This window comes from Chaetodon trifascialis, chromosome 5 (assembly GCF_039877785.1).
Source record: "Chaetodon trifascialis isolate fChaTrf1 chromosome 5, fChaTrf1.hap1, whole genome shotgun sequence".
Taxonomy (NCBI): domain Eukaryota; kingdom Metazoa; phylum Chordata; class Actinopteri; order Chaetodontiformes; family Chaetodontidae; genus Chaetodon; species Chaetodon trifascialis.
Window position 1 is genome coordinate 27,475,083 of NC_092060.1, and position 27,744 is coordinate 27,502,826.

The window sequence follows — 27,744 nt, forward strand, 5'->3', positions numbered from 1 at the left end:
TGGGTATTGTTTCCATGGCTTTGTGACTCAGGGGTTGTCTGTTTGTCCACCTTTTTTCTGATTTAGAAGCAACGAGCAAAGAAGGAGAAGTATTGAAGTACTGGTTTCCACAAGTTCTTCTTACAAAGGACAATTAAAAAAGAGAGAAAACATAACTGCGCCGTGCAGGTTTGTGGTTTATTTCGCGGCGTTTCAGCCCCAGCTGCTCTTTGTCAGCCTCTTCTTTTCTGTGCTCTGTATTCCTGCTGCAGAAGTGCTGTAGACTTTGACTTGGAAACTCTTGGTGCCATCTCAGATCTTCCTCACTTGACTCAGAAGCATATTTTTTTCCACGTCGAGCTCGTCCAAGTAATTTGTAAAAAAGTGGTCTGCTAAAAGCTTTTCTTCCTTTGAAGCGTCTTGGCCTGAAACGCAGAAAGACGGCATTTGAAAACTGTCACATTTCCTCTGAAGAAATTGCTCTTGACATGTCAGTAAACGGATGAGTTAGTAGGTTATTTTGTCTATCAGAAACATTCCTCTGATTGAGCTCTTGCCATGAATTACAAATAATATTTTCTTAAAAGGTTAAGTGTGGTGTTGCAGCATTTAAGCCTTTCTTCTCTGCTGTCAGTCTTCGCACATATAGCATGTCTCTTATGAGCGTATAGCTTCCAGTGGTGAGTCGCGTTGGTTTGGTAGTAAATCCCACATACTGGTTGTAAAGCTGATTTACAGCCATGATGGCCACAGTCGATTACAGTTTGAACTAAATCTGGCTCAGCTCTGTTTATCTTCTAAATCTGGATGTTGGAGAACGTTTAATTAGTGTCAATAGTGGTTTAATTATCCCATTCGTTTTCATGTCATAGGTTATGGGCAGCATGCTGCGCAGCATAAATGCGCTTGTGTTACACTTGTGGAATGTGTGGAAAATAACCAAGATGTGGTACCCTTACATCTGACAACCCCTACTCAGTGAATAGATCTTGATCATGCTGAGAGAGAAAGTAAATTTTTATGCTCTGTATTTATGCTGCGTTATGTTTAATCTGTACGAAAGGCAGGCCTGTTCTGACATTGTTTTTGAGCAGAATACAGCAGCGTGGATGTGGAAGTCCTGACATTTCGTACTTAAGCATGAACCAACTTTGGACAATGTCATCAAGATAGAAATAAACAGCCTGGCCGGGCGAAGGCGGGGAGGTTTGGAAAACTGATTACAGGCCTTCGATTTCTAGCCCACACTTGACCAAAGAATCAACATATTTACTGTATAACATTTCAGGAATAGATGAGACGAGAGACCAAACAAAAAAAAGAAAAGGAAAGGAAAGGAAAGGAAAGAAAGAAGAGAGTGTTTAACAGAAAATAGCATCACTCTTTTCGATTGCCAGCTCCAGGGCTTTTGCCAATAACAACATCGAGGGGAGTCTGCTGCAAAGAGGAGCGCACTCCTTTTTGGATGGATTACATTAACAACCTTTGTTGAACTCTGCCCAAGAAAAAGAGAAAAAAATGGATCGCTGTCACTCTCTTGGAAGTCATGGCAGCTCGGTGCAAACACTCGGCAGCTCATCGCTCTCAGTATCTCCTAAAAGCAGACTTAAGCACATTTAGGGTATTTGGGGTAAAGGTTTTTATCATCTGTACATACACTTTACTCTGCCCTCAGTTTGACTTATGGAGGATAAATGGCATCTGTAATCTGTGTTTGTTTTTATATGTGTGTGTGTGTGTGTGTGTGTGCGTGCACATGCTGGTGTGAGTGTAGGTGAGATAATGCAGAATACGTCAGCCTGGGCTTAGATTAGCTTTAGCCCATGTTGAGTGATTCACTTCTGGGTTATCTTAATTCTTGAAGATAAGGTGGACGGTTCTCAGACTCCCACACTCTCGCTATTTCACCATCCTCTGTTGCTCGGATCCTACCTGTAGCCTGACCAAGTTAATGAAAGTGATGGGAACTTGGTATCGACGCAGATAATTGGGCTCCGAAGCGCAAGCGGCCACACACGTTGTAACGCGACCCATTTAGTGATTTAAATGATCCGAAGCGAGCCTGAAAGCTTGCAGAGTACACAGTCCTCATCAGGCCAACATTACGTCCACATTTGGGTTTGCATACACTACAGTGGCCTCAAATAGCTCATAGTGAAAGCCTCAGCCAATGATCTATTCTCCAAAGACAAATGGCAGAACTGTAATACCACTTATTTTCTTAACCCTGGCCAAAGCGTAATGAACATCTGCAAAAATTACACATCTTAATAAGATTTTCCAAGCTGCTCTCCACAGTTTTTTTTTACGTCACTTCAGCCCCCTTCCCTGCCATTTTTACCCCAAAATTCACATCGTGCCCCTGAAAACTTTCCCACCCAGGCGTCCCTACTCACAATGACAGACACCATTCATTAGCGTCTCCATATTTGTCCGTGCCGTTCAGCCTTTTCTAAACAATGGAGATGAAGCAAACACCCAGGAGTGTCTAATGGTCTCCCCAGCTGTTGATACACTAATTGCAGAGGCCTCGGAGTGCTGCGGATCTGTCTTTGAGGCCATGACGGATCTCAGAGAGCAGTTGCAGATGAAACCGGTCGCATATGAAACGACGCAGGCAGAGCTGGGGTTCGCGCGTAGAGGCTAACATATATCACTCCCACTTTTTGATAAATTGTTTCCTTTCCCAAACACAGCTGCTTAGTCAAATTTTGGGCCTTCTTTCCCCTCCTCTTCACCGCTGCCCCAAGAAAAACGAAGACGTTGTGGATAAATGTTAGTGTCCGGTCCCACCTGAAATCACTCAGTGGCGTTTGGGGAAGTGCTGCATGGGACACAGTGCAGGATGTATTATCCATATCCGCCTCTGGAACACTGTTTGACCATCCTCAACTGTAAATTATCAAGCAGTAGTCCCATCTGTCGACATGCCTTAAAGCCTTAAATTATTATCCGAGAGAGACGTGAAAACATGCACAGATGTCTCAGCTAAATACATAATTTTGCAAACTGTTGTAGCTTGTAGTTAAATCTTATTGTGTTATCAGTGCACCAAAAAGTGTCATATTAACAAACTCTAAACGTACATTTAAAGGCATATATTTAGTATAGGATCCCTCTATATTATGTTAATGTGGGTTTACCTCCACATACTTTACATTCTGTTGCTATTACTGCATACCAGAGGGCGCCAGCTAGCAAAAGAGTTAACGTACAGCACTTGATGCCATTTGTCATTGTTCAAGAGATTAATCCAAAGCGCCTCACAGCGCCACGGGACATTTATAAACCTGGCAGTGTGCATAATATCCCCTAATCACTGAACTATAATGGACCACAGTGATTCAAACTGACACAACAAGGCAGTAAAGCAAGTTTATTCATTAATAACATGAACATGAGCCAGTTCATCCACACGGAAATACAACCCCGATTCTAACAATATGTTTAATGTTTGAGCTTCATTGATTTTCGTAAATATCTGCTTATTCTGTAAAATTTACCTCAATAAGGAAGTTACATTTTCAAAGGTGATCAACAGAAACATCTAGAAGGCGTACCATCACCTCAAAGTCCAACACTGCTAAGCCAAGTCTGTCTGCTGATCAGTTATTAGCGATTATTGATCAACACCTTCATCCTATTTTGTGGATTTTTCTTTGTCTTGAAGCTGATTCTTCCCATTTACGTGTATAAGAATAGCCCAGCATTCACTTTCTCACACTTTATCGGTATTCAGTGAACATTGTGTGAACCGACCAAACGCCCCGCTGTTGCATTGATGTGTTGAACAGAAATGACACAATCTTGCAATTTTCTCTGAGAATGGGATTGTCACCAGAGCAACGGAGAACTATTTACAGGTTCTGCCTGTCAGCGCTGCTCATAAAGATATGTTTCTGGCCCCGAGCGAGAGAAGATAAGAGGGAGGTGAAAGAGAGATGGTGAAATGCAGCTACAGTTTGGATTTGCGTGTTTAAGACAAAGTGCTGAGTGAGAAAGTGTGTTTGCGTGTTTACAAAAGATAAGAGAGTGAATTGGTGTGTTAGCAGTGAAAACCTTTGCCATCAAATAACCCTCCGTGTGCTCGCCTCTCGCACATAGCAAGCTGCTTGTTAAAATTCCATTCATGGATCAGTCCATTCACATATTTCTCACACTGATCTGTTCCTGATTTGGATCCTTAGTGTAGTAGAAAACAAACAAACAGTTGTTGTGTCATTCATGTGAGATTATGTCAAAATCTTCTCACGCCGTGACAAAACCCCTCTGGTCCGTTTGGCGTTTGTTTCACGTGACCATGTTTGGCTTTCTAGTAATGAGCCCGATCCTAAAGGTACCCAGCAGGCCAGGGAGTGCTCTCGACAATTCCATTCCCCGTCTGCCTGACCTTAATCTGGATTAGTTGATTTTCTTTCCTTGGATTAACAGCTTGTGGTTCAATTAAACATCATGCAGCCCAATGAGTTTGAATCATGGTGTTACAGAGTGCAGCACGGAGCACGGAGTGTAACTGAAAAAGCTCCAACTCCAGTGTTTCCTCTGTGGACAGCCTCCACTGTCCGGCCAAACCATCTGGCCTGGAGAGATTTTTCTGGCCTACCAAGACTTAGGGCTACCGTGCTTTGCAAAGACATTCTTAGACAATGTGGAGACATGCAGAGAGGTGATGGCTAAAGGGTTAGAAAGACTCTGAAAGGCAGTTAGGAGTCTCAACTATGAAAACATTCCTCAGAAGTGCTTTTTTTCCCCTTGATTTAAAGCTTTATGGATAGAGACAAAGAGGCATTTTACACTGGATAGCCGAAGTAATGTTAGACCAGAGCCCTGCGAAAAGGCAAAACTCGCACTGTTTTTAGGTAGTTTTGCCAACTTAGTAAATGTCCAAAGCTCAAAAAGGGCCAATCTTGCCCACTGCTGTCAAAGTAAAGTAGGTAGTTAGCTTGCTTTTATTCCAAAATCATCAATCCCGTGGTTACAAACGCCTTGAAGTTCACATTTTCAGTTTATTTTTGACTCAACTTCGACAGTATCATATGCGATTAAGTTCCCATTCAGCAAAGACAGGAACAAAACATCATAACTTCTATTAATTTTTCACTCTTTTAATTGTTGTAGCCAATCCAGTGCTGTTACTAAGCCTACCAGAGCAGCTTAAAACTTGAGCAACCAGAAAGTCTACTGTGGGCAGGCTGGGAAAACATGGAGAGAAGAACTTGAATGAGAAAGTCCTCCGCAATAAATAACATTTAGGTGCCCTTGAGAAAGGCACTTACCCACTCATTCAAGCCACAACCGCTCAAACAGAGCCAACGGTCGATGGCTGTGCTTGCACCGATCAGCTCCCAGGTGTGAATGTGCGTAATTGCATGAATGTGAAGCGGCCTGCTTTAATGCCTGCTCAGCAAAACCCTTCCCTGGGTAGAAAGATGAGAATGCAGCGGTCCACCGATGAACCGAGCTTCATGTCAGATGGAAATCATATCATCATAATGGAAAATAAACCTCTTGCTGTGTGACAGTCTGGTGTGCTGAACTTCACAGAATGGGGACATGTAGTCGCATTTATTTTGTTAGAAATATCTCATTATTTTTCTTAACTTGTGAGCTATTGTTTAAACAGGTAGGAATAAACAGTGATGGCCCAGAGCTGGAAATCTGAGCCACATGTCAGAGGAATCTCAAATGAAAGAGGAGCTCGCGGGTGCAGTGGAAAAATAGAAACAGGAATTAAGACCCAGAGAGCGAGAGACTAGAGGGATGTGCATGTGGATGGGATTTGACTGACAGTGTTTATTGAAGGCTGATATTGTTGAGGCGTTTCGGTCTTTCATTAACATGCCCAAGTTTGGGACTCATTAAGAATTAAATTTCTGTCATGCATCTGAAACAGCATCTTGACCACCGCAGAGCTCTGAAATAGGATTTCTTCCCACTCTTTAAACAGGATGTGATCCTTCAAAACAATGAAGGATCAATCTGATGAATAAACCAGTCAGTTTGATCGAAGGCAGCAAGGGGGGATTGTTTCAACGCGAGCAATGTGGCTGTAAAAATGGCACTGTTGGTCTGTCGGTTGGTCCGTCAGCCTCTTTGGTCTCCACTGAAATATCTCAGCACACTATTTGATGGATTGCCATGAAATTTGGTCCAAACAGTCGTGGTCCCCAGAGGAATACACCACTCTGGCTGTAGTGATGCCCTCACTTTTCCTTGAGGTTGACATTTTTGTTTTTAGTGAAATACAACTTTTGGATGGATTGCCCGTTGGACGTACTCGACATTTCATCGATCGCTGTCGTCAGGTCAAAATTGCAATTTGTTCTTCAATTTATGGCCAAATACCTTTCTTTATTGGTAATACGCCAATGATAGCATGCTAACATGCTAAGCTAAGATGGTGAACGCAGGAAACATTATACCTGCCACCAACATCAACATTAGCATTGTTAGCATACTGGCATTGCCAACTAGAAGAGAGCGACTGGCGTGACTGGAGACTCCTGAGTCACCTGTGATGATTTTTCATGAGGCTAGCATTTTCCAGACAGCTCACGGGACCTTTAAACTGTTCCTGCAAATTCTTTGAGAGTGAACAGTTTAGATTGAGGAGAAACACACTGAATCATTTCTGTCGCTGTAAAGTATAAAGGACATCCGTCATATCAGCTCTGGACCGCTGATATCTGGAATTTATTGAAAGGCCAACAAACTGTATCCGTCTAACACCTGGAGACACTGTACAACCAAACCAGTAGCAGCTGAGAGTGGGACTCAAAAAAAAGTGTGCGGGGGGGGGGCTCATGACAAAAGGAGGGGGAGGACAAGAGGAGGGGAGGGCAAGGAAAGAAAAGGAGCAGAGAGGAGAGACAAGAGGCCCAATTGACTTTAGGGCCTCACGTGTCTTTTTCTGGTGTCTCAATTGCTGCCCTCATTCCCCTTTTCCACTCCCTCCCCCCTCCTCTCTCTGTCTGTCCCTCCATGCCAAACGATTGGTTTCGTCCATGCATACCGGGCCGTGGCGGTGGGTGTGTGTGGGGGTGTTGGACGGGTGGAGGTGGAGGTGGTGACTGTTTCTGTCGGTGACTAGATCATATGTGACACTGTAAGCCCTTTTACCCCGGCGCAGCCCTCCTTAAATCCTCTTCTCTGCACTGACTGACAGCAGCCAGACGTCCTCCAGCTTAGACATTAAAAGCTTTTTCCCCCTCGTGTCCTCGATGACGTGCAAACTGTCAAACCAATGTTTTGATTTTCTGACTTAGCATCCGCGACCGGTCGTATGGTAGTGATACTGGCACGGTTTGCGGTCGTACGGATGTTTTTCCTGAATCCACAAAAAGTCATGAAAATGGAACTGACTGTTTGTGGGTAAATATTGTTTTCATTACGAAGTCTCATCGTCGACATCCTCTTAAAACTGCCCCAAACACTAACAGGAAAATAAAAGCAGATCTGATGTTATAACGTCGTACATGCTCAGGGTAACATCTTGCCCCTTTGCTTTTTTCCCCCCAACAAGAAATTCGCGTATTTGTGTTCTCCAAAGCAGTTCAGTCTAAACATATCTCAAAGATTTGGTTCCCGAACATAATGCGCCTTTCCCTCAACGTATTGTTTAAAATGTTGTGTAAATGTTGAATTAATATGTCACTTGTCAGGGATCTGTTTGTGTGTTTGCTTGGGTGTGGAGTGAGTTTGGGTTACACTGCCCGTGTTTCATCCCTGCATTGTTTGCTACAGATACTGATAATGCCATTTGATTTTTTTGTTGTTGCTATTGCTGCTAGACTAAACAATTTCCTGGCGAGTAAACATCAACTTTGTCGGACTTTGGTGTACACCGTTTTAAGAAGCCCTTTGTTTGAGAGTTTGCTGATTGCTGGTTTCATTTCCCAAGTCAGAAGGGGAGAAGGACAGCATTGCTCTTTTGTTGTCTGAGTATTTCTTTCTGTCAGATTCCCACATGCCCACAAGTCTCGTTGTCTGGGCGGTCTGTCTCTTTTTTTATTGGTAAAAGTCTGGAGGATTTATTTAAACAACAAGTGATAGAAATTAAGTACAGAAGTCGGCCCCCTCCTTCTTCTTTCCTTCTCCAGATCCACAAAATACATGTCAGGGCTGCAGGAAAGGTCAGCTAACAAATGACACCCTTGTGCTAAACTGGGGTTTTGACCCCAGAGTAACCAAGAGCTCCCACAATGCAACTGCTCCGAGGAATTAATCATCACCTTCTGACCTCGCGCGCTGACCCTTTAAACCCTGGAGAAAACCTAAAGGTGTTATGGATGATAGTAGAGACGCAGAGAAAGGAGGAGGAGAGTGAGAAAAAACGTCTTAGAATATGAGCTGCTTCCTCTGTCATGGGGCGTCTACAGGGCCTTTATGAGTTGACAATTAATAGTCTCTGTAGGTTTCCTCAATGCTGAATTGAGACGAATTGTCTCTCGGCTATTCAGCTGCGTTCAAGCGTGCCGCCAGACAAAAAGAAAAAAAAGAAAAAAGCCACGGCTGTGAAGGCGAATTACCCATAAGGCTGTTTTTGAAACATTTCCCTTCTGTTTTGCAGACACAGGCCTGATGGGAAGACCTCCATACCCTCGTGTGCACTCACACACAATAACACGCCACCCAGTGAAGTGACCATTTCCAAAAGCCAGAAATCTGCCAAAACAGAGCCACTTGAAAATAGTGATCTTTCAGCAGCTCCTCTTATTGCGATCCATTTAGCAATGGGGCCGGTGAAAGAAAACAGATCATATTGAGTCTGACGTTTGTTTGTTCGTTCTTGATGTCTGAGGGCAGAAATTATATTCACTCATTCAGTAGCCACAGAACAGCATGCTATACGTCAGCCGCTTTTCCTACACAGACAGTGAGGCATTGATGTTACGGCTGGACCGTAAATCACGAAGAGAGCGCCTCAAATTATGTAGAACTCCAAAGGAATGAGAGGCGAGGCTCTTCCTCCATGGAGAAGGTTTTGGATCGCGTCCGTAAAATGCAAAGGATGAAGCTGGGAAGTGCCGTGAACAGTGGGAGATAATGAAATGTGCAGGCAACATGGGAAGACCATTGAAGTTTCTTTAATCCACTAATGATGTCTTAGAGGCCTAGAATTCGTCTTTGGCCACAGGATTTCTTCCCATGCTATTTTGTCTTGGTGGCTGAAGTGCATACAAATGGCTTGTTAATTAAGATGGATGGTACTTCCACAAGGCCCATCTTCATGATAATAAGAGAGAGTTAAACGTGAAGCCTTTTAAGAACTCCTCATGGTGTGGAAGTGCCTGTGGAGGTATGTGTGCAGCAGGATGGGGGAGGGGTGGATTTGCCATCACGCATGTATGAATGAGCGTGTCATAGCCTACCGTGTGAGTGCCGCACAGTTTGCATTTTCATCCATTTGTGTGTGAGAAGGAGAAAAGGGAGGCAGAGCTATCACAAGGCCCTCCAGTCTGTTTCCATGAATGGCCTCAGCAGGGGAAACTGTCCCTCATTGTCAAGTTATTTGGCAGAAGTCTTTTTTACGCCACCTCATGTTAAATTCATCAACATTTCTCCGTCATTTTTTTTTGCCCCTCAGAATGTCTTCAGATCAGGTTTTCTTGCCAAGCTGGTTCCTGCTGAGGCCTAAATGACCGCGGCAGATGTATGGTGCACCGAAAAGAGCCAATAGCTTTCAGGACGGCGAAGAGGTTGTTTCTTGGATGAGAATTAACCAAGATGGTGTGAAATAGTATATGTAATAGCTTGATGAGGCCAGCCACTGTGTTTACTATATAAAACTGCATCAAGCAGACTGACAGACAGTTTCCTAATGAAATTGTTACGGCTAACGAATTAGCATCAAGCCTACTGATGCAGAGCAGCAGTATCATTCATATGGAGTTGTGTTTTTCTGTCCACTTAATTAATGTAAATTCAATATTCACACTCCCATTAGGTCTGGTTCAGTCTGCTTTGACTTCTGGGAAAAATATCTGGCTCTTAAGCTTGCTAACATGTTGGCTGTAGCTAGTCGCTAACTTTGCCTAACTGGCAGGCAGCGTACGGTGGGGTTATGCTGCTGCAGATGATGACTGTGGTGAGGCTAAATCAAACCGTAAATCTGCCAACTATGCCATGAAAAAAGCAGTAGGTGGATGTATAAACAGTTGTGGGTCAAGATGTAGTTGCAGCACATAATCTCAACTAGCCTTTTTATGCTAAGAGCTAACTGCTTCTTGCAGCTCATGAGAGTGGTCTGTAGTTTATTTAATTTCAAGGAAGTAATTTTGATCTTTGCACTAGCAGATTGGGCAAAACTGTGGCATCATGGGAGCTGATTTTTTTATATGAACAAAAACATTTAACTTCATCAAAATGCAACCAACTGAAATCACTTAAGCTACTGTGGTGTTTTTAATCTGATGAGCGGGAGCTTGTGGGAGGCAGTTGGGAGCACAGGTCAGCCACTAGCTCGACTACTGCATGACCTCCACCCCCACCTTGCCCCCCCCGTCGCTCCGCTGCTCCTCCCACCGTTAATGTTTGCAGGGGTCTCTCATATAAACAGGGGCTGCAGGGGGTGCCTGGAGCTTTTCACACAACAATCCGAGTCCTGTTTTGGATTAAAGCTGGTCTCCACACAGACAGGCAGACCGTACACACATGTACGTACATTCCAGTCCTCCACTCCTCCACTCATGCTTGTTTAAATGAAGTAAACAGCAGTTAAGTATCATCTTTTTTCAATTCTCACCTCAGCCTTTTTTCTTTTTTTTTCCACTGAGAGCTCTGCCAGCCAGTGATGTGTTCAGTTCAACCAAAGTTCAAAAGTTAAATGCAAAACTAATTTTTATGACCTGGATGGAAACTGGCATTCTTTTGTGATTTGCAGCACGTTCTTTCTTAATAATGTGCAAATATAGTACCTATAGTACCCTCCAAAGCCAAGTTTTTGTGTTTTTCCTGAATTGTTAGAAATAAAAGGGGGCAGATTTCAACCCTGTCGCTTACTAACAAGAAGACAGGAAAAAGTCTGGGAACAACATTTCCTTTGATGCTATCTGAAGTCCTAAACACGATGGAAACCAGATCTAATGAAGTGATAATAAAATCAGTCGCTAACATCATTACAGTCAGCTAATTGTGTAACCCAGATTTTTACATTAAGGAACAAGCTTACTGCAGGGGGGAGATGTCATCACAGACATGACTTGTTAATAATTAGGGCAAATCCAGACAGAGATCTTTCACTAATGCTTTCTTCGTCCCCTCAGCTCCTGTAAATCTCCTGCATTTATCACTGGTTGACAGCAACTATGAAATGGATGCCCTAATAGTCTTTAAAGCCTCTCGCAGCCCTTCCAGAAGTCTTGGAAACCAACTTTGGCTTTAGAGAAAAATGCCTGATATCTACTGTATATCACTTGGATCTCGTCTTTATCTGTTGGAATCCCGCTGACATTACGTACTGGGCCATTTGGAACAATCCCTCCGTCTTATGTATATTTATGATGGCTCCAGACAAATCAAATTTGCGTCAGACGAAGACAATTATATTGCTTTTTTGGACACCACCAGCGGTTGAAGAAGTACTCAAATCTCTTATTTAAGTAGGTAGCTATACTGCTTTGGAAAAATACCCCATTATATGTAAGATCTTAATCGTGAATATATTTCATCAAAGTACAAGTATGATGAAGAATGGTCCTTTCATTGTGTTAAATTAATGATTTACTAGCCTGTAAGCTGTATTTTTAATGTTGTAAGTGGTCCAGGTGGCGCTGACTCTGAGTACTCCATTCTACTCCTGGAGAGTTTACGCTGTGGCAGTGTGTTATATCGCAGCTGTCGGATGAAAGCTGAATCTTGTATCTCCAATTTTGGGGATTTTCTTTCCTTGTATCAGTTGATGGATTGCATGCTTCACTTCAGGCTGGAAAACATCCTCTTACCTCTTATCCTTTGTGAAAATGCCATCAAGTTTAACACTAGGCAGCTCTTGAAAAGTTGACATCGTTATCTGAAAACTGCAAATGAGCTTATCTAATGTTGAATGTAAAATATTTTTCAGCAAAGAAAGTGGCAACTGCAGCAGTCAGAAGAAGAAAAAGAATAGAGAGTACAATATTTCAGTCTGAAACAGCCTCCAAATATGGTAATACCCATGTGAACTATTTAGTGGTCTAACGCAGTCACTAGTAATTACACTTAATTACTTGTTCTGTCGTGGATGTTGTATTTCAGCTCAAATCTGTAGGTTTTTCTTACCAGAAATGGTTAAAAATCACAAAATCTTGCGTGTTTTTGATCTATTTTGATCGTTTTTATGAGCAGTTACAAAGTGCTGTGTTTCTCACTTGCTCTCCTTTGCATGGTCTGCGTGGTTTGAAAGCCGTAATTGGAGGTAATTGTGGAGAGAGCGGAGTGATAAGGCCGTAGACTCACGCAGTCAGTGGCACCAACACGGATACTGATAGGCGACTGATTCCAGTTATGGTCTCCCTCCATTTTTTAAGAAGTCCTTAAAAAAGACAGACAACTGATAAAAAGAAAATACATTTCTTTTCTTACCTCTTCAAAGCATACTTCTCACAAATTGGCTAATTATATTGTTTTTTACCTTTCATCTTGCAAGCAGGAGAAAATGCTTGTTTTGATGTTCTTCTAACCTTTTAATCCAGGGATACAGAACGTGCTGCATTTAATAGGCTGTGGCAATTTCGATGATGGCTTTGAATTGTGCTCCAGCTTCAAGGAGAGCTAAATCTTGTCTCGCCTCCATTAGCTCCGCTCTGATCTTGCACAAGGTCTAATTAAACCTTCCATCTAACTCTCCCAGGTAGGAATAATAGGGAAAGAGTTATGGCTGTTTATAGCGAAGAAGAACCCCAGTTTGCAGCGCTCATGGCTGGATGCACCATTATAAATTGCAATCCATCACGATTTGTTTCCACTCTCCTGTGTGCAGAGATGTGGATGAGCCCAGAACCTCTGTGAAACAATACACTGGTCCAGATGACCTGGTGGGTTATTCGTTCTGTCGGATTATATGTCCCACCAGAAATGCTCAGAGGGAACCTCGCTTGGCAAGGGTTTGCAGGGGGCCTGAAGGGGCCTGCTGTAGACAAACAATCTTTTAACAGTTGGTGAAGTGGTCCACCGAGAGGACAGTGATCCCCTTTATTAAAACCACTTGTCCAACATTGTCTCTCCTCTCTCTCCCCTTGTTGGTTACATAAGGCCAAGGTGCTTTGTGATCGTTTGCAGACTCTCCTGTTTTGTTTTGTTTTGTTTTGTCTGTCTCTTTCTCTTACTCACTCATGCTTTTTTTTTTTTCTTTCCATGGGACTGCAGTGGATTTTTGGGGGGACTTGAGGGGGATATGATCGTATCCTGACTTCTCTCTTGCACAGTGCGTTGAGGTTTGGCCGAAGTCCAGCTTTGTCTGCTTTTTCCCGGGCACATTCCCATCTCCGGCATGCTCAAATTCCTGTCTCCGGAGCGCGCTTGCACTTTGCCGAGCCTGATGACTGCGGTTGGAAGATGAATTACTCTGCAGGCATTTGTTTGACAGATCGAGCCAGTTGCGACTGTACACGTGTTAAAGAAGCCGTACGGAAGAGATCCGTTTGACCTTGTCTTAATTATTTAGCTGTGTTTCCTTTTGTTGTTAAAAGACAGAGCCAAGATGGCACTTCTACCAGCATCCTTGACCCACAGAATCCACGAGTTCTTAAACTCCCCATAAATCTGGAGCTAATGACGTTCCATCTAAACAGCTGAAACAACCACAAGGAGAGGTAGAAAAGGAAGTGAAGATAAAGTAAAATAATGATGGTCTTTGTCTGCGTATCTTCAGAGTTGCAGGAAATGAATTATGTTGAATGCAGCGTTTTATCACCCAGGTCCCACTTTTACAATTTCTCTTGCACAGCAGGGCGTTCATCAGATGGATCACGCCATACGGTTTTCAGATTAAGCAAGGCAAACACAGACCTGGGTTTTTTCTAGATGGTCGGTAATCCATTTTCAAAGTTGGAGGATGACAGATTCCTCTGTACAACACAGTCGCTCTTAAATAGAGCAGGGACTTTGGGGAAAGTATGATTTTCCGATGTGCAGGAAGCTCCAGGGAGCTTAACGCTTTGGTGAAGCGGTTGCTGGACTCAGCGAGGACGTCCTTACTGACCTGCATGGGTGCGGTTCTTCGAAGGTTTCGTAGTCGGCACAGTGAAGGGATGTAAGCATTCGAGAAGGCTCAGTGATGACTCTCCTGCTCCTTTTGAGGAGCACGGCACTTGGAGCCTTTATATTTTTCTGCTTCTGTTGGAATACTCTGCTGACCAACCCAAACTGTACCAGCTTTTGACTCTTCTCAGTCTCAAAGCACTGTCCTCACGTTACACAAGGCCTGGCAGAGGCCTCGCACCAATGTAACCTTAGATAACCATCATGTCATTGTAAACAAACAGTGCATTATGCCTCAGATTGGATTGGTTGTGGTTATTTATTTATTACATGTCAATGGAATCAACACGTTTCAAAGGCTTTCAGTGTTGACTCTCTTTTATGGCATTGCAAAAATTCCTTTGTGCCGTTTAGCTGTTTATACTGTGCCAAAGCCTGAGTAATTTCTTTTAACAGCATATGATTCTGGCTCTGGCTCTCTGATGAAGTGTTATATTTGGAATGGCTTTGTGATCCCAGTTTTTTGTCATCAGCAAAAAATGGATGATGCAAAGTGGAATCATTCAATCTCAGAGGCCAAGTATAATGAGAGCTGGAAGTCGGTGCTTCCCCCAACCCTTGACCCCAACTCGTCAACAGCATCTAATCAGACATTCAATCATTTTGAAATGATTATTTCCTGCAGGAGGCGCACCCTGCTCCAGTTTTTATGATCAGATGAGCTCAACGTTTACAGGCCAACTGTTGCATCAGTTGCACTCAGAGGTTACATTTTCTCTGCAAGGTCTGCTTTGGAAGAACTGTTTGTGCTAATGATGTGAATTTTAACCTTTTAACTCAGAGGTTCATGGTGTTCAACGGAGCAAGCGTGCACTGTATCACTCATCTGTAATACAAACCATTCCTCACCTAATTAATCGGACCCTCTACTGGTTATTAAGAATTACCAAGTCGGTAACTGACAAAATATGTGCACAGCCTACACGGGACTGTGCTCAAATCATAGATCTCTTGCTCCTGCAGTGACTTTTCCACCTGTCTGTCTGTCTGTCTGCAAAGTACTTGGCAGAGCTGCAGCTATGAGACATTTTAAGTGGGAAACATATGAAAACCTGTGCTACCTCCAGTTTTTAGATGATGGGAAAGTGGTTGTTTGCTCTCAGGGACGCAGGTGATGCTTTTACCTTCAGCTGCAACCAGAACTGTTTCTTTTCACTTTGGATATTACAATGTGGTGGGATGGCAGAATTATTTTAGTATATTCTGTTACTCTGGAGGTAAATGTCTGTACTTTGATGTCTGCTGTCTGCTTGGCTTCCACAAGCAAGTCGTTTTAAAGATGGCTGAAAGTGGAGTGTCACTGTTACAAAAGGTGAATGAATGATGTGCCCACACTTTGATCATTCAGACTACAAATGAACATGCAGTATTTCTCAACTCGCCCTGGCCACACAGATAGTTTCAGTATTTGAAACGCCTGCCTCCACGCCAATACAATGGAAGTTAATGGGATTTCATTTGTGCTCCTCAAAGCACTAAAATACGGATTTGAAAAACTCAACAGCAGCACGTCTTTCCAGAATCAGTGCTTTCGTGAATAATCCTGGCCGACTTCTCCTTCAGCAGTTTTCATGGCGACTTTTTCTTTGTTTGAAAGTAGTTCCAGTGAAATCTGTGATTTATTCAAAATAACGGGGACATTTTTACTGGAAAGACAAGTTGTTGTTGAATTTTTAATGCGTATTTTTTCCATGCTTTGAGCACAAAAAAAAACCCCATTTCCCCCATTTGTATCGGGGTCACCACAGAAATTCCAGATATCTCAAAATCTCCCCTCATAAAAACAAAGCTATCTGCATGGCTAGATGTTATTAGAGGTTAGTGGAAAAATCTGTCTTTTTGTAATATAGGCGAACTGATGCTTTAAATTTAAGGTCTATGAGTGAGAATGGAGACCAGATTACATAACATAAGCTCAGACATCTAAATTATCCCACCTGTCATTCCCGCGTATGTCATATAAGCTCTGGGAGTTTTGCAACAAGATGAATTTATCACCGCTGAGTTCGAGCTCTGGTCTCAACCTCTTGGACAAATATATTCCATCACTTAAGGTCTCATAATCGACAGTGCTCAGGAACCACTTGACGCGTGAATCATTCATACCGCCCTATAAATAATAAAACCCTGGCAGCCAGTTAGCAGCACCTGCAACTTGAAACAGTAGTTCGTGAAACACAATCTTTTACCTTGTAAACTAATGTGTTTCACCTGCCTCGGCTGGGGCGTCTGGGTCTGTGGCAGACAGGTAGAGGGAACAAAACCCCTCTTCCTGCATCTCCCGGCCTCCCCCCTCCTGACCTTGCTTCCTCTTCCTCCAATGAATTTTTCACCAAAGCTCTTTGATATATTCCTGTCCGATGGGAATCTGGATAATGCAAACTGGAAGTGTACGGCGTAATTATTTCTCAAAACTGCACTTCTACCCTAATTAGTTCACTCCTCAGAAGTGGGCCTTGCATTATTTACACATCAAGGGGACACACAGGGCGGGAGATAAATATTCATTGTTTGTTGACTTTGCCCCGGTCCCTCGGCTCAGGCGCAAGTTGAGTCGAGAGTCGCTGTCATTGTGGCTTGTTTATGCGGCTTCTGCATAGCTGGTGCCCAGGACATAATCTGCCTTGTTCTTCTGTAATTATCTCCACTCATGCAGACACACAGACACCAATTCAGGGTCGGTTTAATAAGTGGACAACAACCTCATCCTGGCATAAGCAGATCAGATGAGTAAGTGCTCAGTGATGAGATATGTGTGTAATTGTGACCTTGTGCAGATTTGCTCGTCTGTGGTCGTTGTCATAGCAGTAAACAGCAAGAAGCATATTTTATTCAGCCAGACTCTGACACCATTTCAGCCGTGTCTCCCTCAAGCTTTTTGTTGTGGATCATCTTTAATGAACTAAGTTTTTCCCGAAAGGACTCAGTGGAAGCTGGTACAAAGAGTTTCCTGCTACTGTTGGTTGCAAAGTGGGACATATGAAGTCTGTTTTCCTGTCCGTAGCCTGGTATGAATAGGCGGCTGCATCTGACCCCCCACCTCGGTGGTCATACGGCCTTGAGGCCCATTGTCCTCTCTGTTAATGCCTGCTGGGAAACTCTTGTTGCCTCAAAAAGCTGCACCCATTGTCGACTTTTGACAACTGTTCTTTTCCCATTTCCTATTTCATCCTACTAATGCGTGGCTTCATCTGTGTGTGTTTCAGGGGGTTGTGAAAGAGAGGTGGGGGCATCTTGTGATGCCTAGCACAAGAATTACCATAATCACTGTCAACATTAATGGAGATCCTATCACTGGAGAATTTAAACATGGCTTTTCCATATTTATAGAGGCAATAAACAGAGAATGCGCAGCAAAATGTCTGTTATGATTCAAAAGCGAGCAGTGTTTACTGGCTTTGAAATGCATATTTGGGTTAGTGGATGAGGTGGAGGGGATCGCAGTTTAAGTTGTGGGATATGAGTGGAAATGTAATATCGCCACACTAGACAGAGTACATCTGAAACCATAAAATGTCTCACTCTCACTGTCTCCAGGGTTTCCACTTTCCCTCAGACATTTGCATAACTGAGCTTGTGTAACTGCTTCCCTGTCGTCCTATAGGTGGTTGTTTGTGTTTGATTCCCGCTGGCAATGTAGCAGTAGATGTATTTTGAAGTACAAACTACTGCTCTTACGTTGCTTATTGCTCTTGGGGTAAGCTGGTTTTTATTTGTGTGTCAAACATTTGTGAGAGTTGGGTGTCATGTGTTGCAGCTCATCCCAATGGTGTCGGTCAGGGGTCTGTGCAGGCCAAACTGGGGAAGTCTTCTCTTCATGGACCTGGTGTTGTGCATGGCAGCATTGTCATCACTTTCTCCAAATTGTTGCCACAAAGTTGGAAGCTCACCATTGTCTAAAACACAAAGCTTCAATATTTCCCTTGATTGAAAGTAATCCACTCATGCAAAACCACGAAAAACAAAAGCACAAAATGCATGTGGACAGGGCCATACATATACTTTTGTCTATGGAGTGTGTTGCCCGCAAGACAGGACTTCGATGAAGGGTTCTCCAAGTGTGGTGGGGAACCATTGGGCTCACGTGGTCTTTTGTAAGATGAGGAAAAGTTAAATGTCACTTTGATTTACTTGAAATCACTTCATTTATATAAACAATTGATCTAATCATAGGTTTCACTCTCACCACTGCTGCATCTGTATTAAATTTGGATTATCGGAGCAAGTCTCACTACATGGGACCAAGTTTATCCACATGGGGGGTCTGTGGTCTACAGTAATGTGAGTTTATTTTGGTTTCTAAGACATGAAAGTGAAAATCCCTTAGCTGCAGTTAGTTTGCTCTCCTGTTACACTCACTGTAAGTCTCTATGGAAAAGAGCCTCCAGTCAATTTGTATATTGTACACTTTCCACGAGCTCCAGTGACAGTGGGGTACATGAGGTCTACCGTAGACCCACAATGCCGTTCTCCAAATATGCTAGTTTATGGTAGTTGAACATGAGTGAGTATTTTATCTGGAGTGGTGCTAACACTCTTTATTTTTTTTCTTACCACTGCTGCTACCATACTGCTAAAACTAATGCCAAATGTGTGATTTAAAGGTTGCTTAACTACCTCAGGTCACATGAATTCAATAGAGTCAAGGCAGAGCTGGCAGTGACTGCTAAGCTTATGCTAGTTGCCTTTTAGTTTGTGTTACTTTTTAATATTATGATTCAGTTTAACTACTGCTGTACACATGTGGTATAACAAACCCAATTATCTAGATGTTTGAGCATCAAAATTGATTATTCAGTAAGAGAAAACAGGTAGGAAATAGTATGTTAATTATCTTGAGCTAAGGCAATTTCACCAGCTAATGTTAGCCTTAAGATAACTAGCCTGAATGCAGTCACCGCAGTTTGGTTTTTATCCCTGTTTTCTAGTTTTGAAAACTTTATGTGCTTTTTCACCCCCAAATTAGACCATAGAATAGTAATAATCAATAATAATTTTCCAAAAAGAGGCTGCAATGGCTAGCATTACTGCTACTCTGCTATGCTACGGCAGTTACGTTTGAGTAGCACTGGTTTATCTTGCGTTACTTTTTCCTCTAATGTGATGGCGTTTAGCTACTGCTTTATGAATGTGCTAAAACTAAATTACTTTGGCGTTGGATCATCAAAATTTTATTTCAAATTAAAAGAAACAGGAAAAAGTGTTTGAATTAGCTTGAGTCAGTCTCACTAGCTAGCTGTGAGTCCAGTCACTACCTTTTGGTTTTTACCTGTTTTTTAGCAATTTCACAAGCTGTTTGTCCCAAAACCTTCACATTTCAATGGCATGATAATTTGCATACAATAAAACATGTAAAAAAATTGATTTTAATTCATTGTTGACCAAATATATAATGCATATGCAATAGTCTTTGAAGGGAAAACTATGACATCTAAATAAAAGATCTTTTGATAATACAAAAAGTCTCTTTACTTTTTGACCTTTCAAGTCAATATACTACACCTCATCAGTTGACACTTTTCCACTGTGGCCTCGCTGGAGTCAGAGAATGATAACTTTCCCCTGCTTCTGCAGCGTCTTCATCATCTGAAACCCAAGAAGATGGACGTGTTTTTTTTCTCTGCAGCGATCTTAACAGCTGTAGCAGCCCCAGTTTGGCAGAGCTTTAACGGAAACTGTGGTGTTTATTCTTCCTCTGCAGGTGGAGATCACGCTGCAGGACGTCAATGACAACCCTCCTGTTTTCCCTAATGATATTCTTGATGTGACCATTGAGGAGAACGTTGGAGATGGCTTCAAGATAATGCAGCTAACAGCCACGGATGCAGACGAGGTAATGGCTCCCCAAGTTTCTATTCTGTCTGACAGTGTTTTTGTACTTCTCTCTGCCCGTTTTCCACTCCACTGCTTTCAGAATAGATATCCTGGGAATGATTTGAATTAAAAATATGCTCTAAATTTTTGTTCCTACAGCGTAGAAACCACTATAGATTCAAATGGGCTTTTGAGGCCGACGCAGCTGTCGGTGTTGAAATGGAGTTAAGCCGACATTTAGTATCTTTACATTGGACCATTTTCATGCCAAAAAAAATTGCAGATATTCAGGGCAGAAAAGCAGTTGAAACAACATTAAGACTGTGGTAGGAAACTGTCAGGCCCCAGGGAAACTTAACAAACCAGTAATATTTATTATGAAGGTGAGAGTGGTAGCTCATTTATCATGATTCTGATAAAGTTACCAAGCAAAGATGTATTTCACAGCACTTTCCAAACCAAAGTTACATAGTATTTTACGATTCTAACATTTTAGTTCCAACAGACATGTTAGTCAGAGCCACAACAATAGCTAAATAGAATTAAAATAGGAATAACATAAAAGTTAAGAGGAAATTCATCATTCAAGTTAATGTAAGGGGTGTCTTTATAAAAATGTCATTTCAATTAGCCGATCTGTTGGTAAAAAAGTAAATTATCCAGAAATTTATGAGTAAAGACAGCAGACTAGTTTTATGTCTCACTCTGGAGACCGGTGAGAGACTTCAGGTCTTGATATGGACCCAAATATTTGAGGTTTTTACTGTGTAGTGTCTGATAGGTGATAACTGAAGGCTCGTTAGCCAATACGCTGAAGTCTGACGACAAATTTTTAGACAGTAGTAGTTTTAAACTACTGGAGCCACAGAAGGAGTTTTAGAGGTTTTTAGCTAAACTAAAGATATGGTATTAAACATTAAACACACTGAAATGATGAATTAATTAAAATTACTAAAGTAACCAACACTGCGTTGTATTAGCAAATTGCTTTAGAGCGCCGTGTGATGAGCTTAACCCATGAACTTCTTCAACACACCTGACAACACACGGTGACACAAAGTGGCCAAGACAGATTGTGCTCCTTCACCTTTACACAGTAACACAAACACATAGACCACCACTCAATCTGTCCTACACACACAGAATCGTCCTTTTCTCTCTCGTGTGTTGACGTTATCTGAGACGTGTTGAGGCCACCGGTGTCACAGAGCCTGAAGCAGTGCGGCCAGCCATTGATTTTTCAGCCTGCCGCTCTGATAGTCCCTCCGCAGTCTCCATAGTTCACATTACATCACCGGCTTCACTCTCAATTAGCTAAAGGCTCCATCTTTAGCTGCTTTAGGCAGGATATGGACATTAAATCCTGCAGTGAGCGAAACGCAGGCCCTGCCGGCATCTCCAAGGTCTGCGCTCCCTCGCCAAAGGACACAGTTGAAGTGAATGGAAAAAGTCAGGCCATAGAGGGGAGAGAGATTAGAAAGAGAGAATATGGACTCAAATTTAATGTTAAGTTATGAGGCCACACGTCTTTTATTGCACAGCTGTTACCTCACCCCCTTCTCTCCACTCTGAATGTGAGAAAAGTTGTACAAAGTCTCACTTCTGGCCATTTTTCTTTTATCGGTGGTCTATATTGACTGTAAATCTCAGACCTGGAGGCAGGTCAGTATTCTCAGTTGGGGGGTTTTAAGGACATTATTTGATTATTTTCTTTTTTTTTAAGCTGTGAGTACTCACAGCTTTGATCTCGAAAGGTTTAGCATATGGTATTGAAATCAAACTGTGCAGTTGTTCACATTTTCCTCATATCTGAATTGAAGAAGCGCGTCAGCCTGAGCTGTGGCCTGTGAGATGAAATGTAAGCTTCAAGTCATTTGTAGAAAATGATTCATTTTTCATGCACATACATGCATGCAAGTCTTCCAAAATGATCAATTTAAAGGACTTTCATTGAGGAGAGGCCACATTTTTGCTTCCAGGCAGGGATTTTAAATGAGAGAGAAAACATCGACACTTAAAGAGAATGTAGAGGAGCCTTTTTAGGAATTACAGATTCTAGAGATGTTTACTCCAACTTCAGTGCTGCCATGAATAGGTTGCTAAATAGAAGCCTGTGCTTCATTCCAGCTCTCACTTGGAGCCAGATACAAGGCCAGCCAAGTCTTTGCCCACATCCTTACGCAGGAAACTTCAGTTGCGCTGACACTAAGCGTACGGAACGTATTTGGAGCCCATGTTGAGAAAGCCACATGTGTGAGCCAGTTCAGAGTAGCCAAGAGTGCAAGCTGTTGGCCAGCTGACGGGCTGAATTCAGACATCATAATGATCCCATCCAATTTAACAGTGCTACATGTGGGATTCATGTGTGAGGGTATTAAAACGCTGTTTCTATGCATCCGTTTTTCACTACGCCCATTTCCACCCCAAAAAGAAGGAAGAGGTTGCATTTGGGTTGAAAGAAAATCAATATAAAACTTTGCTCTTTTGTCTAACGCAGGCTAGGCCTCTCTGAAAATGTTTCTCACCTCATTTGAAAGAAGTATGCTGCCTTTTGTGCCTTTGGAAAGGCTGCGAATGTTTTATTAGAATTCTGACCTTATGTGGAAAATATGTCACAGGTAAAAACCTTTTCGTTAATGAAGAAAAAAGTGCAACAATGGGTGTTTTAGGAGAGGAGTTCGAGAGAAATGTAGCCTCAAAATGAACAGTAATGTGTTCCAGAGGCCTTCACGCCCACTGCAAGCATATTTCTGGACACGTTTTGCAGTTGTGAATGCATTCGAAACAGATTTCCTAAGCAGCAGTGCGGCCGGTTGGGCCTTTATCTTTGAACTCTCAGTGACAACACGTTGCTTGTTTTTCAGGAGTCTGTGTTATGATTGGCTTGCTTGTTCGGTGCTGTTGCATACAGGAAGCTCGCTATCCCCGCCGGCGCTGTCTGCTTCACACCTCTCACTTCTCATAGGAACTGCGTGCTCCCAAAAACCACTCATCTGCTAAATGAGTTTCCTTCTGCTCCAGTCTGGTACGCTTTGCTCCCTGGAATTAATTGGTCAGCTCTCCACCCCCCCTTCCCAACGCCAACAACCCACAGTGTCTTTGGAGAGCTGTAAAGTAGTCAAACCCTTGAGTGAAGGTCAAGAGGGCGAGCAGTGTGTGAGTGTGTGTTTGTGTGTGTTAGATCTTAACTACTTATGCTAGTTTAATAAAGAGAGATGGACCGGTCAGAAGAATTACTGCGATAAAATGAGAGTTTTTTATTTTTATAAATGCTTTCCCCCCGTTCTTAAGTTGTATACGTATGTGTGTGTGTTGGACTGTGGCCTAGATGGACCCCCTGCTCGGCCTCTCCCACCTCCCTCGCTCTGCCTTTGAACCCTATCAGAAAATTAATTGGCAAACCGCGGGTGTTGGGTTCCGGACTGCAGCCCAGGTGGCTGATGGGATTGCCAGATCTGGAGCCACTGATTGATGACAGCAGGGTCCTTAGATGAGTAGAGCCTCACTCCGTCCTCCTCGTCTCCCTCATTTTTTACTGGGTTTGGATCCATGACCAGTTCTCTGGTAATGCAATGAGAGACGAGGTCAAGACGACGGAGGTTTTATCCGTCATAAAAACAGGCCACGGGAAAGAGATAAGAGCAAGTCATGAACTTGGCCTGAAGATATTGACTCCGTCTGAAACTTCTGGCAGACGACAGGCACGTCCAGACTTGTTGGGACATTAACATTAATGCACAAAGTCTGTTAAAGTTAGAAGGGAAAGAGAATATTTGTTAGTTGTTTCACTCTGGTCTGTTCCATCATCATGATGAGTTAAATACAGAAATATGTAATGTTTTCATCGCCCACGGTCTGGCACTGTGTAAATCTTTCACAGATTGGTAATTCTGTCAAAACTTCATGAATATAAACCTACATCTCTATCTATAAATTGGACTTTGCCATTTCAGACATTGGATCATTTTTAGAAAAATCCAATATTACCTCACCCTTTGGTCTCCACAATCTCCCAAAGGAAATAATTATCCTTAACTTAAATTATCCGCTATTTTTACTGGATGCTGACTGTCCTCTGAGCAGTTTTATGCTGCACAGGGGCCATACAGTGAGTTTCTAAGAGCTTTTTAGCTAAAAACAACTGCAACTGTAAACAAGGTAAATGAGAGTGAACCAAAACAATGAGCTGAAAGACGCTAAAACACTCCGTAGAGCAGAGAGGAGTCTCTGGGATTTACATTGCACTTTTTTTTTTTTTTCAATGTTAATTAGTGCAGCTTCATGCAGCAGCAAAGACACAAGAAGCTGAGGGATCTTAGTCATTTTCACTGGAAACCTTTAACATGAGGAAGCACAAGCGTCAGAGGGGCAAAGATGCTAAACAGCAGCGATCAGCACAACAACAGGGAGCTGAGAAAAGTTTAACTTTATGCTAATATCCTAAAAATAGCACTCATGTTCCCACAGAAAACTGCTTAATTGCTCAGGAGGGGTTGAGTATGTAACTTACGTGCTCAGCAAGTGCACAGCCTGAAAGCTGCAGATTAAGCGAGAGGTGAGAGACGGCGCGCCTCTTTGTATCGCAGCGCACAGCTCACATACTCTGCAGCAGCTAATGTTACCCTCCAGCATTGTTGCATGCTTAAGTTAATGTAAAATATAGTTTGTCATGTGAGCGCCATTGTCCACCGAGGCAGTAAATGTGTCAATATGCAGATACAGCTTAATGCAACGCCTCCTCTTATAAGCCTTTCCATTGTCCTGGCGAGATCAAAAAGCATCACGCAAACATCAGACATAGCTGCAAGAGTCTCTTTTAGCTTCGCTCTTAACCAGCTGTAACCAGAGCTTCGTCTCACTGAATAGCAGTAGCTTTTTGATGTTGCTTTTTCTTTTTGGCAGAAGACACAGAGTGAGACAGTTGTCTGATCTCTTATTGTCCCCGGCACAAAAATAAATGTCAAGCTCTGTCGTCAGGCCCATTCAGTTGTCATATCGCATTCAGTCGTCCTCTCCTATTCCAAAGCCTCTTGCTAAAGCTATCACATGTGTCATGGTGCTTGTACTTGTCCAAGGTAACAGGGGATCTATTAGTTGCATTTATAGAGGAACACTATAGCCCCAGAAGTTCAAAGACTGAGAGGGAGTCCACTACAACGTCGCCATTCAACTTCTGTGTTTCTTTTTCTTCTTCTCTGTCTAGTGCGGCCTGACCTCGCCCTGATGAGTCGTGCGAACGCTACATTTTCTAACCGAGTTGCTAAAATCTCTATTATTTCAAGTATTTTTCTGTCTCCTTGAGTGCTAAAAGACATTTTCTCAGAACAAGCCGAGACATCTGTCCCTGTACAATTCAAAGTATTTCAACAAGTTTGTTCTGCAGCAAGTTTCTTTATACTGTCTTCTTTCAAGATAATGATAGAAATTTCTTCAGTTGTGCAAACAAGTTGATTTTCTTTTCAGGAAAGAAATAGTCTTAGTGCACTGACAAGAGTTTGAGGGCTGAATAATAGACATAAGTGACTTCATACGATTGAAAGTGACATTAAGGTTAAAGTTTTCTCCCTTTCTAGACTTTGTGTGACTTTCAGAAAGTTTGGAGGTTGTCTCGTGTTAGCACAGGACAGCTGTGTGGAGCCCCTTCTGTTGTCTCCTTCCGTCAATGTCTCCATCTTGATTCGTGATCTATTGAACAGTCTCTTTGAAACCACAAGCCTTTGCTTTATGTCGTGTCTCCACGAAGAAGTCTCTCATTCATGCCAGACAAGTAGGTAGTTTGATCTGGAGACGTGACACGCTAACATGTGTGGTAAACAATCTGATTTCCTCCCGGCTAGAGTTGCTTTGATGCTTGTAATCATGATGCTCTTCCTCTCCCGTGGCCTGAGAACTCACAGAGTTGAGCAAAGAACATCTGACCTGCTCGTCCTGAGAGAGTTGGAACAATGTTATAGGAAACATAGCTAGCTAATCCCGACTTCATATCAGAGGAATATGCATAACATTGCAAACAATGCACAAATCAGTTTAAGTTCAGGTTACTGTATTAGCAAGTCAGAAAGTTGCATTAATTTTCCGTCCTCTCCTCAGGGTCCCAACGCCCTTGTGACATACACCATCATCAGTGGGGCTGATGACAGCTTTCGGATCGACCCTGAATCCGGTGACCTGATCGCCACAAAGAAGCTGGATCGGGAACGCCGTTCAAAATACTCCCTGCTGGTTCGTGCAGATGACGGAAAACAGTCATCCGACATGAGGCTGAACATCACCGTCAAGGACGTCAACGACCACACGCCCAAGTTTTCCCGTGTCACGTATTCGTTTGATATCCCCGAAGACATGGCGCCGGGTAAGGCCTCAGTGTCACTCAGTGAAGCATCCAAGTGCAAACTGATGATTGTAGACGTAAAGTAGAAGATTGTAGACTCAGACAGGCGATGTTTTGTCTTCTGCTAAAGCCCTTAGACTGAACGGAGACGGCTCTGTTAAGGTCATCAAGAGCCTCAAATTATTAGGAGCTGCTTCTTTGTAGCAGTTTATAAAAGTATTTTTACTTTTTTTTGAACATTTTTATATGACTGTTGTAGCTCTCCAAAATCCTCCGCATCTTCCTTAAGGGGAAAATTAAGAGTTTAATAGGTCAAAGGGACGGTAACTGATATTTGATTTATGTGGAAATCTATCAGCAACCAGCAGGATTTATAACAATACTGACAAATGTCTGGCACGACTCTTTCACCCCTCTCAGTCACAGGAAAGAGACAAATGAGATTATCCAGTGAGCATTTACATTTCTCATGTACAGCACTAATAAAAGAACTTAATAATTAGCTTCATGCCTAAGTGATCGGTTTAAACACCAATGAATGCAGGAGTTTTGGTTCCATAAGACTACCGGCCAAGCGAGTGTGTTATTTTAGCTCCTGGCCGAGCCATCACTGACTCACTGTCATTAATAAACAGCCCTAATAACCCCCTGCAGATAAATTAAAGGCATTTTCTTCTATAAGGCTGTAAAGTCTAACTTCTCGCCTCCGTGTTGAAACCCGTCTCACTCTCGCAGGCTCCATCGTGGCGGCGATCCTGGCCAGCGACTCTGACTCAGGGGCGAACGGAGAGGTCACCTACTCGCTGGAGGAGGACGACGAGGACGAGACGTTCCTCCTGAACCCAGTGACGGGGGTTTTCAACGTGACGCGCCCGCTGGACTACGAGACTCAGCAGTACTTTATTCTGACAGCGAAGGCCCAGGATGGAGGGGGGCAGGCCAGCACAGTCAGAGTCTATTTCAACGTCCTGGACGTGAATGACAACCCGCCCGTCTTCAACACCAGCGTGTACAGCACGTCTGTCTCAGAGAGTCTGCCGCCTGGATCCAGTATCGTCACTGTTGGGGCGAGTGATGCTGACGACGGTATGTGCATGTAGTAAAATAGATGAGAAATACTTTATTTTTTCAGGTCTGTATTTGATCAGAAAAATATATAATAATGATAATGCTTTGCACAAAGTGATATATATAACAAACAAAGATTTGTAATATTTGGCAGAATAATGAACACTTGAATTGTGAGTTGTTTTCATGACAGGCGCCATAATTACAAGAAAACAACAGCGTTAAAGTCAACTGAAAACTAAGACAAAAACATATTCAACAGCAATGGAAGACGCTTGGATTGTGTAAAATGTTTCGAATATAAATAAAAAAGC

The 27,744-nt window shown here is 42.7% G+C and overlaps 1 protein-coding gene across 1 annotated transcript in view; it reads left to right on the forward strand.

The window, feature by feature from the left end:
* fat4 (FAT atypical cadherin 4) overlaps positions 1-27,744 on the forward strand; it is a 102,611-nt gene that overhangs the window by 33,516 nt on the left and 41,351 nt on the right. The window contains exons 2-4 of the mRNA XM_070962456.1: positions 19,919-20,050; positions 26,122-26,383; positions 27,098-27,448. Coding sequence (XP_070818557.1) covers positions 19,919-20,050; positions 26,122-26,383; positions 27,098-27,448 — 745 coding nt within the window. The remainder of the gene's footprint in view (positions 1-19,918; positions 20,051-26,121; positions 26,384-27,097; positions 27,449-27,744) is intronic.